General features: G+C 45.8%; 2 protein-coding genes across 2 annotated transcripts; both read left to right on the forward strand.

The window, feature by feature from the left end:
* Positions 1 to 9537: 9537 nt before the first annotated feature.
* Positions 9538 to 10431, forward strand: LOC141042715 (uncharacterized mitochondrial protein AtMg00310-like). The gene has a single exon (XM_073511594.1). The coding sequence runs from the start codon at positions 9538 to 9540 to the stop codon at positions 10429 to 10431; it is 894 nt and encodes a 297-aa protein (XP_073367695.1).
* A 252-nt stretch (positions 10432 to 10683) lies between these two features.
* Positions 10684 to 11421, forward strand: LOC141042716 (uncharacterized). The gene has a single exon (XM_073511595.1). It carries the CDS (start codon positions 10684 to 10686, stop codon positions 11419 to 11421), a length of 738 nt encoding a protein of 245 aa, XP_073367696.1.
* Positions 11422 to 12275: the final 854 nt, after the last annotated feature.

The raw sequence follows: 12275 nt of genomic DNA on the forward strand, positions 1-12275 counted from the left end.
CCATTCACTCTTCTGCCAAAGAGATACGTCTGGATGGAGGGACTTATGATTGAACACAAGAGCAAATCTCTTTGCGTCTTATTCTCCTTTACTGCAAGTTCCTCGAACTCTAGTAAGTTTACTTGTGGAAGATTCTTCAATGCAATCTCCAAACCTTCACATACTTTGTCTTCTGCAAACCACAATGACTCTTGGTTGCTTAGACGGACGCCTAACCATCTAGTGAGTGTGTGGCTCACAAGAGTAATAGGCACAAGCTAATCTCAACTTAATTCTCTGTGATGCTCAACCACTAACTAAATTTAGGCTCGGGGTTTTCCTTCAGTTTAATCTCTCGAAAGAGGGGTTACTCATACAAACTCTGTAATATCAAATAGAGCAACCGACCAGCAACGGTTAGTGTGTGGTCATTTATATCTGGAGCAATCCTGAGGGTGAAATGATAAATAGGGGCATGTGGGCACTCAATGATCAACAGACATGTGTCCAATTATAAGATTTCAAACTCAAGCAAGAACTTTACTTAAGGAACAAGTAAGCTGACTCAACCGCGTGTGATTTTCTCTAGCAGTATAGAAGAACATCATCTCTGACTTCGAGTAAAAACACAACGCACGAAGAGATTTCTCTTGACTTCACTCGGAGATAGGTTTATGATTAACATCAACGTAGACCTAAGTCTCGACTAACTTGGACCCCTCTCAATGGTACGGCTGCCCTATGACTCAAATGAAAGAAATGAAACTATGAAAGTGACCTCCGTCTCGTTGTCTTCATCGTATTCGCTGCAATCATTTTTTCCTCAAATAGCACACCAAAGTAATTGCTCAATCAACTATTTTTTAGGGTCGTCTCCGACGCACAATCTTCTGGATAGCAAACTCCTCGATAGCTAAGCATTCTTCTCTGCAGCGCAGCTAATCATCGCAGAAGTTTATAGCAAACTCCTAAATACTCCAGGGACCATTTTACCCTATGTGCACTAGCAAACACATTAGGCCCTCAACTCTTTTGTCAAACAATCTCCAAAACACTCAAGGGGCACTATATTGTACCAACAAGTCCACCATTCCCAATAAGCCAAGGGGTATTCCTTTCTACGATAACATCTTACTAGCATCTAAAGAACATCCAAAGAAATTTTTGTGTACATCATTATCTTAGGCCGTTGGAATATTTGGAACCAAATAACTAGCAAGATTTTTCATAATGGAAGCTCCTGCTATTGCCGCCAGGAAGTACCTTTCAAAAGGAGATCTCACTCTTCTTCAACATAATGTCAAGAGCAAGAATTTCGATTGCCTCCAAAGTTGGATTGACACTCATCTAGAATGATGTGTTCCTTGAGTGACAAAGTTTTCTTGTCAATTAGTATAGATTTATGTAGTTGTATACACATTGGCTTGGTACTTAAATATATACTTTAACCTCCATAGGATTAGGAGTTGGTGGTAGTAACATGTGTGCGATTGGAGACGATGGTTAGTGGTTGTTCACCACCATGGAAAGAGGTCTCATTGACGGAGCATCGCTCATTGTTTTGCTTTTCCCCTCTTTGTTGAGATTGTATATGTTGATTGCGTCATGTGAAAAACAATTCTTCCAAGTGGATTGAGGTCAATGAAATATTGGATTCAACCCTATTGTGCAAATGAATTGCTTTTGTATAAAATCATATTAGATTCAATCCTACAAATAGCAAATTAAATTCTTAGGGCTTCCTTTAGTAAGAAATTCCATAAGTTTACAGAGGATTGAAATCCTACTAATTTTTTTTCCTACGGAGGTTGTTTGATTCACATGATTCATTTAGAAAAAAAAAAACCGTAAGCATTCTTTTGCACTCTATTTGGGAGCAAAAGCTACTGCTAGGATTTCTTTGTTTCTCCAGGGATGTGTCAAACATCTTTGACGGCAATTCATTTTCTGTTCCTATATGTAGAATTCAAGAGCGCATGCTATTTTAATCTTATGTTTCGTCTATTTATGTGCTTTGCAAAGTAATTATCATTTCAATTGATGCGAGAATCGTTAGGATGCCCATAGAATCGTCAACCAAGAGCACACGCCACGGACGAGATTTAATTCAGTGACACGAGGAAGACGAGACATAAAGATCCCTTTGTTCTGAGCTTCTGATCAGTTGCGTGTGCATGCATGTGTATCTTTCGCCGTCTCCTCCAGCTTTGGGTTTGGTATATCTGACAAATGTAGTACTAGTGAGCACCATCTTTCAGCCAGGCAGGGCAAAAAAAATTAGGGCGCGCACACACACACCAACTTTCTTGTCTCAAAAGTGGAAAAAAGGGCCGGATGGAAAGGCAGGCATGATTTCCCGAAGAATGATGGGCTCCCGGCTCAATTTTATTGTTAAGGAAGGGGGGAAAGTTGAGGTGAGTGAGTGGTAAAGCGGGGCTAAGCAAAAGCGGCAGCTTTTTGCCATTTACGCTCGCATCATTGGCCCATTGATTGAATTCACAGCCTGATATGCCCCATCGAGATCAAACTCCTGCCCCTGATGGGTACAGACTGTGTATAGTATTGGCCTTCCATGTCATTTTTTATACCGGTGAGAAGAGTAGTGTCCCGGTAGCTTCGAGTTAACCAATCTTTTTTGAAGTTGATGGGGAGCAAAAGAGCATCTTTGCCAATTAATAGTGGGGATTTGCGGACACTCGCTAATTAATTAAGCATAGTGTCTCCATTCATAGTCTTGCAATTGATTATTAAGTGTTAATGTGACAAAAAAGTGCAGCTAAGCTATTGGCTAGTAAAGCATTTAGTATAAATTACTTTATCTGAAGATTATATACTAGGAGTACTAGCACAAGACAGTTCGGGCAGCTACCTAAATTAGCTCATTGGCTACTCTACATGGCTGTGGTGAAAGCCTGGCTGGAGTAGCTTGAAATGTCAATCAAAGCTTGCGTTGCATGCGCCAGTATGTGCACTCCAGTAGTAGTACTACTACTGGGGGGTGGTACTGGGGGTGACAGGGTTGTGCCAGGAGCTATATATACATCAGCGTAGGTCAGCGAGGCAACAAGACGAGGTGCAACACATTTTGAGGCAAAGGGGTCAGCCCCAGCCCCCAATTAAAGGCTTTGGGACCGCCGGGAAAGCGAGAAAACTGATCCCTGGCCTCGCCTGATCGGCTGCTTTCCAACCACACCATGCATTGTCATGGACCAGTGTGTACGTATCGCCCTCACCCTGGGCCAAAACCATCTTTTTCACCGGACACACGTACGTACGCTACGTTCCATCGAATGATCGATTCGACGGGCTGTGACCACACATCAGATGATACGCTCAATATACGCACGCACGCACGTACTCCCAATTTAAACTAAAACCACGACGAGTAATTTAAAACGGAGGGAGTAAATAGGTAGCAAACTCCAAGTCACTGACCCTCTTTGATTTAAATGGTTCTCATTTTAAAAATAGAGTTTTAGAATCTTAAGAGTATTGATCATATCATACTTATTAATGGTTAATAAATTAACGTGTTAGCTCGACTCGGCTCGGTAACATAACAAGTCGAAATATGAACTCGGATCAACTCATTTAACTCGCGAGCTAACCTCTTAAATTCATTGCACTGGTGAATAATGGATATGTGTATGTTTTTAAACGGAGGAAAAGCTTTGCATCATCTCATTAATAAACAAGAAGATTTGATAAGGTTTTAATAGAGGACCATCACCCCTCCACTCTCGAAACAGGCTTTTGCCCCGCTTTATATATAAAACAAGAACATCGAGGGGCCTAAGAAAAGTCCACTGGGAGGTCCGTCCCATAGGGTGACGGTCAGCGTAATTGTCGGGGGCGATCCTCGAGGCGATCTGATCTAAAGCATCACCGCCGGCCGACGTCTCTGTCCTCGACGGCGGAGCTCTAATCTACGACCACACCTTCGATCCCTAGACCACCTCACCCTCATCAGCTCATTCCCTCCCAACTCCGTAACCTCCACCATAAGCCTTCCGTGTGTTGTTAGGGCACATGGTCGTAATACACCAAAAACCCTAACCTGATCTGGCGTTTGTATCGGGCCGGTGACGACATGGAGGAGGTGGAAGGGATGCTCAGAGGGTTGAAGTTGACGGTGGCAGAGAAGAAGGGACTGAAGGTTGGGGAGGAAGAAAAGGGTAAGGGGTTTGAGTGGGCACCGGATGATCCGCAAGCTGTGGGGAAATTATTCTCGGAGAAGTTGGCCCATGCAGGCGTGATAGGGTAGACCATGGGGAGGATCTGGTGTCCGATAAAAGGATTGCAATGCAGTGAGCTAGAAGAAAACGTCTTCCTCTTCACCTTTAGGCAAGCATCTGGATGGAGAAGGGCACTTGAAGATGGTCCATGGTGGTTTGATAAGGAGTTGTTGGTAATGGAAGAGTTTGATCCGGACAAAACCGTGGATGAGTATGATTTTAACATCATCCCGATGTGGATCCGGGTGTACGGATTGCCACTAGGTTTGATGAACAGAGCCATGGGGAGAAAATTGGTAAAGACTTTGCAGAAGTGGTGGATGTGGATGTGGGGCATGATGGCAAAGCGATAGGAAAATTCCTACGGATCAAGGTAAAATTGGATATCACTTTACCACTAATGCGAGGCTTCCTATTAGATTGAGAGAAGGAGAAAGACCCAGTGGAAGAAGGGGAGAAACAAAATGACAATAAGAAAAAGAAGAAATTATTGTGGTGCCGGTTCGAGTATGAACACATGCCGGACTTCTGCTATACCCGTGGGATCATTGGTCACCGAGATAAAGAATGCAAGATAAGGCCTGCAAAAGACGAAGCCCCACAATTTGGCCCTTGGTTGAGAGCAGAAGATGAAAATAGGAGAACTGATGATGGAGGTAGAGGGAAGTGGATGGAGAGCAGGTCGAGTGCAGGCAGCAAGGGGCCTACTAGACCCAGGTATGAAGCAGCTGATCGACGCCCATATAAATATGACAGGAGAGGAACTGCTATGGGCAGTGAGGCCCCATCTTGGCGGAAGGAGGGCACAACATCAAGGAGTAGCGGAAGAAGCAATGGAGATGGAGAGAGAGAGAGAGAGAGAGAGAGAGAGAGAGGTAACTAGCCCATTAAAAACAGTGGAGAAGGGGAGTGTTAAGGGGTCCAGGGAGACATCCAGTCAATTAAGTTTTAGTGACAAGAATGAGATGACAGGAGCATAGAGCAGGAAGGAAAAAACATGATAGTAGATGGTCAGGGGACGAAGCAACAAGCATTAGTGGGTGTGAAGGGAAATCATGAGGGTCGGATGAAAGAAAAGAAAATGAAGGACAATGCAGAAAAGGAGAACCAGGACGAAGAGAAGGACGAGGGAGGAAAAGGAAAAACAGAGAACGAAAAGAGTGGGAAAAGGCTTAGAAGGAAACCGAGAGACCCAAAGAAGGGGATTCATGAACCTATTGGAAATGTGATGGGGAAGCGCACTGAGGAAGAAATGGAGATAGATGAGCAGCAAGACCCAAAGAAGGGGAAAACGGATGTAGAGAAGGAGGTTGGGATCAGGAACCAACATATTTTAAATGAAGCGGGGCTGCCAGAGCAGCCCTGCAGCCCCAAATGAAGCTGATCGCATGGAATTGTCGGGGTTTGGGGAATGGCCCGGCAATTCGAGGTCTTCTGGATATCCATAAGAAGGAGGACCCCGACATGTTGTTCTTATCAGAGACAAAGTTGGACGCAAGGAGAATAGAGTGGTGGAGATGGAAGCCGGGGATGACAGGGATGGTAGTGAAGGATTGTGAAGGACAGGGAGGGGGTTTGACCATGTTTTGGAAGAGTTCGTTAAAGGTTAAACCAGGCCTTAAATCTCGGTATCACATTGACACGGAGGTGACGGAGGAAGATGGATTTGTATGGCGATTCACGGGTATCTATGGAGAACCAAAATTAGAAGCAAGAGAAGCGACATGGAAACTCTTAAGAACTATAAAGCACCATAGTGACCGACCATGGATTTGTGTTGGCGATTTTAATGAAGTGCTAACGCAGGGAGAGAAGGATGGAGGACTTACACGGCCGCAGGTCTACATGGACCCGCTTCAAACAAGCACTGGAAGATTGCCATCTGCACGACTTGGGTTTCGTTGGAGACCCGTACACTTGGCAGAATAATAACCATGATGCACAACAGTATATTCGAGAGAGACTAGATCGAGCGGTGGCCAAAGCAGAGTGGTGCAGCAGATTCCCGGAGTATCATGTCATAAACGGCGACCCACGACACTCGGATCATCAGCCAATTATAGTGCATCTTGACCATGATTCATTCAGGCAGAGGAAACATAAGCGAAGGGAGGGGAAGAGGTTTAGTTTCGAGGCGAGCTGGATGACAGAGGAAGCTTGTGGTGCGGTGATTGAGAATGCATGGAATAGGGAGACATCGGGTACAAAAACTTTAGTTGCGCGAGCACTCAAGGGGGTCGCAGGAGACGACGAATCGCTTAACTGAAAAAGGATATAGAAGTCTGCAGGCGACAAGCAATAACACAAGATGTGGTGAACCGTGAGAAAATCTTGCGCCACAAATTGGACCGACCAGAGGAGCAACGTGACCTGTACTACAAACAACGTGCCCATGTGACCTGGCTTCAAAAAGGTGACCGAAACACGTCGTGTTTTCAGAAGTTTGCGGCCGCGAGAAAGAAAAGAAACATAATAAAAAATTAAAAAAAGATGATGGTGGTGAGGTGAAGGAGGAGGCGGAGAAGGAGGTGGTGATCACTGACTATTTTCCGCAACTCTTTGCCTCTTGTGTAGGTACCAAGACGGAGGAGCTGCTCATGCATGTCACCCCACGAGTCACATCGGCAATGAATGAAATGCTAACTAAAGAGTACACCCAGAGGAAGTTCAGGCTGCACTCAAGAGCATAGGTGACCTCAAGGCCCCTGGCCTGGACGGCATGCCGACGGCCTTTTATAAGAGGTACTGGGAGACGGTTGGAGAAAAGGTGACAGAGGAGGTCTTGAGAGTACTGAATGGTGGAGAGATGCCGGCAACTTGGAATGACACTTGTGTTGTGTTGATCCTGAAGGTAACAAACCCGGAAAGAATGAAAGACCTGCGCCCTATTAGTTTGTGCAATGTGATTTATAAGCTGGTTTCAAAGGTGATTGCAAATAGGCTCAAACTAATCCTTCCGGAAGTGATCGCGCCCAATCAGAGTGCTTTTGTGCCCGGAAGACTTATCACGGATAACACACTGTTAGCCTATGAAGTCACTCATTTTATGCAGAACAAGAGGTCTGGTGCAGGGGGGTATGCGACCATCAAACTCGACATGAGTAAGACATATGATAGAGTTGAGTGGCATTTCCTGGAAGCAATGATGAAAAATGGGATTTGCAGAAAGCTGGGTGATGCTGGTCATGAAGTGTTGTACCACGGTGAACTACAGATCCAGATTTAATGATTCTCTCACAGAGCAGCTAAGCCCGGAGAGAGGACTACGGCAAGGAGACCCGGTCTCGCCGTATCTATTTCTGTTTTGTGCGGAAGCCTTCTCTTGTCTACTAAATAGTGCCGAACAAGGTGGACTGCTGGAAGGAGTCAAGATATTGTTGGGGAACGTAGTAATTTCAAAAAAATTCCTACGCACACGCAAGATCATGGTGATGCATAGCAACGAGAGGGGAGAGTGTTGTCCACGTACCCTCGTAGACCGACAGCGGAAGCGTTATCACAACGCGGTTGATGTAGTCGTACGTCTTCACGATCCGACCGATCAAGTACCGAACGTACGGCACCTCCAAGTTCTACACACGTTCAGCTCGATGACGTCCCTCGAACTCCGATCCAGCTGAGTGTTGAGGGAGAGTTTCATCAGCACGACGGCGTGGTGACAATGATGATGTTCCACCGACGCAGGGCTTCGCCTAAGCTCCGCAACGGTATTATCGAGGTGTAATATGGTGGAGGGGGGCACCGCACACGGCTAAAATATCGTATATCAAGTGTGTCCTTAGGTGCCCCCCTGCCCCCGTATATAAAGGAGCAAGGGGGAGGCCGGCTGCCCTAGGCACGCCAAGGAGAGATGGGGAGTCCTCCTCCTAGTAGGAGTAGGACTCCCCTTTCCTAGTCCTACTAGGAAAGAAGGGGGGAAGGAAAGAGAGGGAGAGGGAGAGGGAAAGGGGGCTGCGCCCCCCTCTCCTAGTCCAACTAGGACTCCCCTTGGGAGGGGGCGCGCCACCTCCTGGCTGCTGCCCTCTCTCTCCCCTCAAGGCCCACCAAGGCCCAATACTTCCCCGGGGGGTTCCGGTAACCCTCCGGCACTCCGGTTTAATCCGAAACTTCTCCGGAACACTTCCGGTGTCCGAATATAGTCGTCCAATATATCAATCTTTACGTCTCGACCATTTTGAGACTCCTCGTCATTTCCGTGATCACATCCGGGACTCCGAACAACCTTCGGTACATCAAATCACATAAACTCATAATATAACTGTCATCGTAACTTTAAGCGTGCGGACCCTTTGGGTTCGAGAACTATGTAGACATGACCGAGACACCTCTCCGGTCAATAACCAATAGCGGGACCTGGATGCCCATATTGGCTCCCACATATTCTACGAAGATCTTTATCGGTCAGACCGCATAACAACATACGTTGTTCCCTTTGTCATCGGTATGTTACTTGCCCGAGATTCGATCGTCGGTATCTCGATACCTAGTTCAATCTCGTTACCGGCAAGTCTCTTTACTCGTTCCGTAATACATCATCCCGCAACTAACTCATTAGTCATAATGCTTGCAAGGCTTATAGTGATGTGCATTACCGAGTGGGCCCAAAGATACCTCCCCGACAATCGGAGTGACAAATCCTAATCTCGAAATACGCCAACCCAACAAGTACCTTTGGAGACACCTGTAGAGCACCTTTATAATCACCCAGTTACGTTGTGACGTTTGGTAGCACACAAAGTGTTCCTCCGGTAAACGGGAGTTGCATAATCTCATAGTCATAGGAACATGTATAAGTCATGAAGAAAGCAATAGCAACATACTAAACGATCGGGTGCTAAGCTAACGTAATGGGTCATGTCAATCACGTCATTCTCCTAATGAGGTGATCCCGCTAATCAAATGACAACTCATGTCTATGGCTAGGAAACATAACCATCTTTGATTAACGAGCTAGTCAAGTAGAGGCATACTAGTGACACTCTGTTTGTCTATGTATTCACACATGTATTATGTTTTCGGTTAATACAATTCTAGCATGAATAATAAACATTTATCATGATATAAGGAAATATATAATAGTTTATTATTGCCTCTAGGGCATATTTCCTTCAGATATGTCGCAATGCACCGAGCTTTAATCATCTATTGTTTGCAGATGACTCGTTAATTCTTCTGAAAGCTTCAGAAGATAGTATACTTCACCTACAAAATATCCCGAAACTTTATGAAGACTGTTCGGGGGCAAACAATCAATGTGGATAAATCAGCCATCATGTTCAGTAAGAACACAAAAACAGAGATTCGCAAAAGGATGATGGAACGCATGGGTCTGACTAGAGAGACCTGGAACGAGAGATATCTGGGGCTTCCGGTTTATGTTGGCCAATCCAAAACAAAAGCATTTGCATACTTGAAGGACAGAATCTGGAAATGTAAACAGGGATGGCTAGGGAAATTGCTAACTAAGGCCGGGAAGGAGATCCTTATAAAAGCATGTGCCCAAGCTATTCCAATTTTTGCAATGTTGGTTTTTGATCTCACAAAGGGGCTCTGCGAGCAAATGACAGCGATGATCTGTAGGTTTTTCTCGGCGCAACAGGAGGATGACCAGAAGATACATTGGCTGTCCGCAGAAAAACTCACAAGATCAAAGAAGGAGGGAGGGTTAGGTTTTAAGGATCTCCACACTTTTAATCTAGCCATGCTAGCTAAGCAGGCTTGGCGGCTGCTCGATAACCTGGACTCACTTTGTGCCCAGGTTTTAAAGGCCAGATACTACCTAGATTCAGACATCTTCCATGCTGAAGCAAAAGATGGGATATCATATGCATGGAGGAGCATTCTGCAAGGAGTGGAGGTGCTCAAGCAAGGAATTATCAAGCGAGTGGGGGATTGCACAACAGTAAAAATATGGGAGGACCCATGGCTGCCACGGAACTGGGATACAAAGCCTTTCACACCACGTAGGAACAGCGACGTTACAATGACAGCAGAGCTCATGGACTCATACACAACGACGTGGGACGAACAGCTCGTAAAATATATCTTTTGGGCTCCGAATGCCAACCTTATCCTTGCGCTCCCTATCAAGGACGAAATGGAGGATGGATGGGCCTGGCACCTGGATCACCGCGGGTGCTTCTCAGTGAAATCTGCATACAAACTTTGCAAGCGGGTGGAGCTGGTCCGTGCAGGGGAGGCAAGTAGCTCAAACTAGGAAGTTGATAGTTTTGATTGGAAGTCTATTTGGCAAGCGCCATGCCCTATGAAAATCCAACAGTTTATGTGGCGAATAGCAACTAACAGTCTGGCGGTGCGCATCAATCTAAAGAGAAGAGGTATTGATGTTGATACTTTATGCCTAGTCTGCCATAGACGGGATGAAGATGGAAGCCACTTGTTATTCCAATGCAAAATGGTACGACGCCTCTGGAGGGAGAGGGATTTGGAGCATATTCGAACTGAATGCATGGCTCTACACGACCCAAAGGAAGTTGTGAAGACTCTGCTGCAAGGAAATCTAGATCAAACCACTAGTATAGTAGCCCCGGTGTGGTCTTGGTGGAACGGTAGAAACAAGCATCGAGCGGAAAAGAAAAAGATTGAGATCAATGCTTTGTTGTGGCAGATCAGCAGTACAGTGGATGAGTATAAAAACTTCTTTGGGAGGGAGAAACAGGAGACAGTGAAACAGCCGGAAGGTTGGACAAAACCTGCCGAGGGCATACTCAAGATAAATGTGGATGGCAGTTTTAACAAGGATACAAAATCTGGCGGCTGGGGATATGTCATACGGGACCACGAAGGTGATGTTGTGATTGCTGCTGCTGGGCGTCTGAACCATACCTCTGATGCATTACAAGCGGAAGCGGAAGCCTGCATCCAAGCAATTTACAAGGCGCAAGAACTGGGCATTGGCCGCGCAGTCGTGGAAACTGATGCGATGTTGCTGGTCCAGGTGATCAAGTCCTCGAGTTATGACCTCGCTCCAAATGGTGTCTTGTTTAAGGAGATCAAACTCTTTGCCTCGTTAAACTTTAGCTCTTTTGATATTGTTCATTGCCCTCGGGCCTGTAATAAGGTTGCAGACGTTCTAGCGCTGCATGGGTCGAAGATGGAGCTTGAGCCCCAAGCCGTATGGCCGGGCCTTGCCCCTACCTTTGCCCAGTCTTTCATTGCCAGCAACTCTGCTCGGCACGTTGCTTAATGGAATGAAATGTTCCAAGCTCAAAAAAAAACAAGAACATCGAACAATACAAGGCCGAACGATACAATGAGGTGAGAAGACTCTCTTACAAAGTGGACCACCACTCCTCCACAGATGAAAAAAAAGAAAGTCTATTCACACGGCATGATAGAACTCAAATGCTTAGCCTGTGCAAAGATCCAATCCTTGGCCTCATTCTTAATGTGATCGATGATAAGTGACAACATGGTGGATTTGTTTCTGAAAATCGTCGCGTTTCTTTCATTCCATAGCTCCCAGACAACCAACAACAAGAGCATTGTCGTTGAGCGTCTTCTATGGCCACCCCTGAGCCCCATGGTCCCTCGCCAAGTGTGGACCGAGGGAAGCGTCTGCCAAGCTGTGGTGGCAATCTCCGGCATCCCGATCCAAGATTTGGCAGCTTTCCAAATGCGGATGAAGAACCTACATTTTAATAGCATGTGTGCCACCGACTCGAGCTCGCACTTCAGAGCTAACATAAAGCCGCAGTTAGGCCACTCTTTCCTTTCCAAATGATCAACCATCCAAATTGTGTTCTTGAGGACAAGCCAAGCGAGGAATTTGCATTTGGAAGGTTCCTAATTGCCCCAGACTGGCGGCACCATGACGGTGTCAATTGTCCCATGAAACTGGGACTTGTTGGTGGACACCACGGAATACTTCTTGTTGGCAGTGAACTTCCAAACAATGGCATCAGTAATGTCATCGTGGAGTTGGACTTGTTTTAAGATTGCCCACAATGTGCAAAATTACATGATTGTGGTTGACCAAGAGCCCGCTAGACATATCAATCTTCCCAAGCCAAAGAAGGTTGTCATGTTGTGATCCAAACC

Source organism: Aegilops tauschii, chromosome 3, assembly GCF_002575655.3.
Source record: "Aegilops tauschii subsp. strangulata cultivar AL8/78 chromosome 3, Aet v6.0, whole genome shotgun sequence".
Taxonomy (NCBI): Eukaryota; Viridiplantae; Streptophyta; class Magnoliopsida; order Poales; family Poaceae; genus Aegilops; species Aegilops tauschii.

Coding starts and splice junctions, on each gene's coding strand:
- LOC141042715 (XM_073511594.1), top strand. CDS start 9,538: ATGGGTCTGACTAGAGAGACCTGGAACGAGAGATATCTGGGGCTTCCG.
- LOC141042716 (XM_073511595.1), top strand. CDS start 10,684: ATGGCTCTACACGACCCAAAGGAAGTTGTGAAGACTCTGCTGCAAGGA.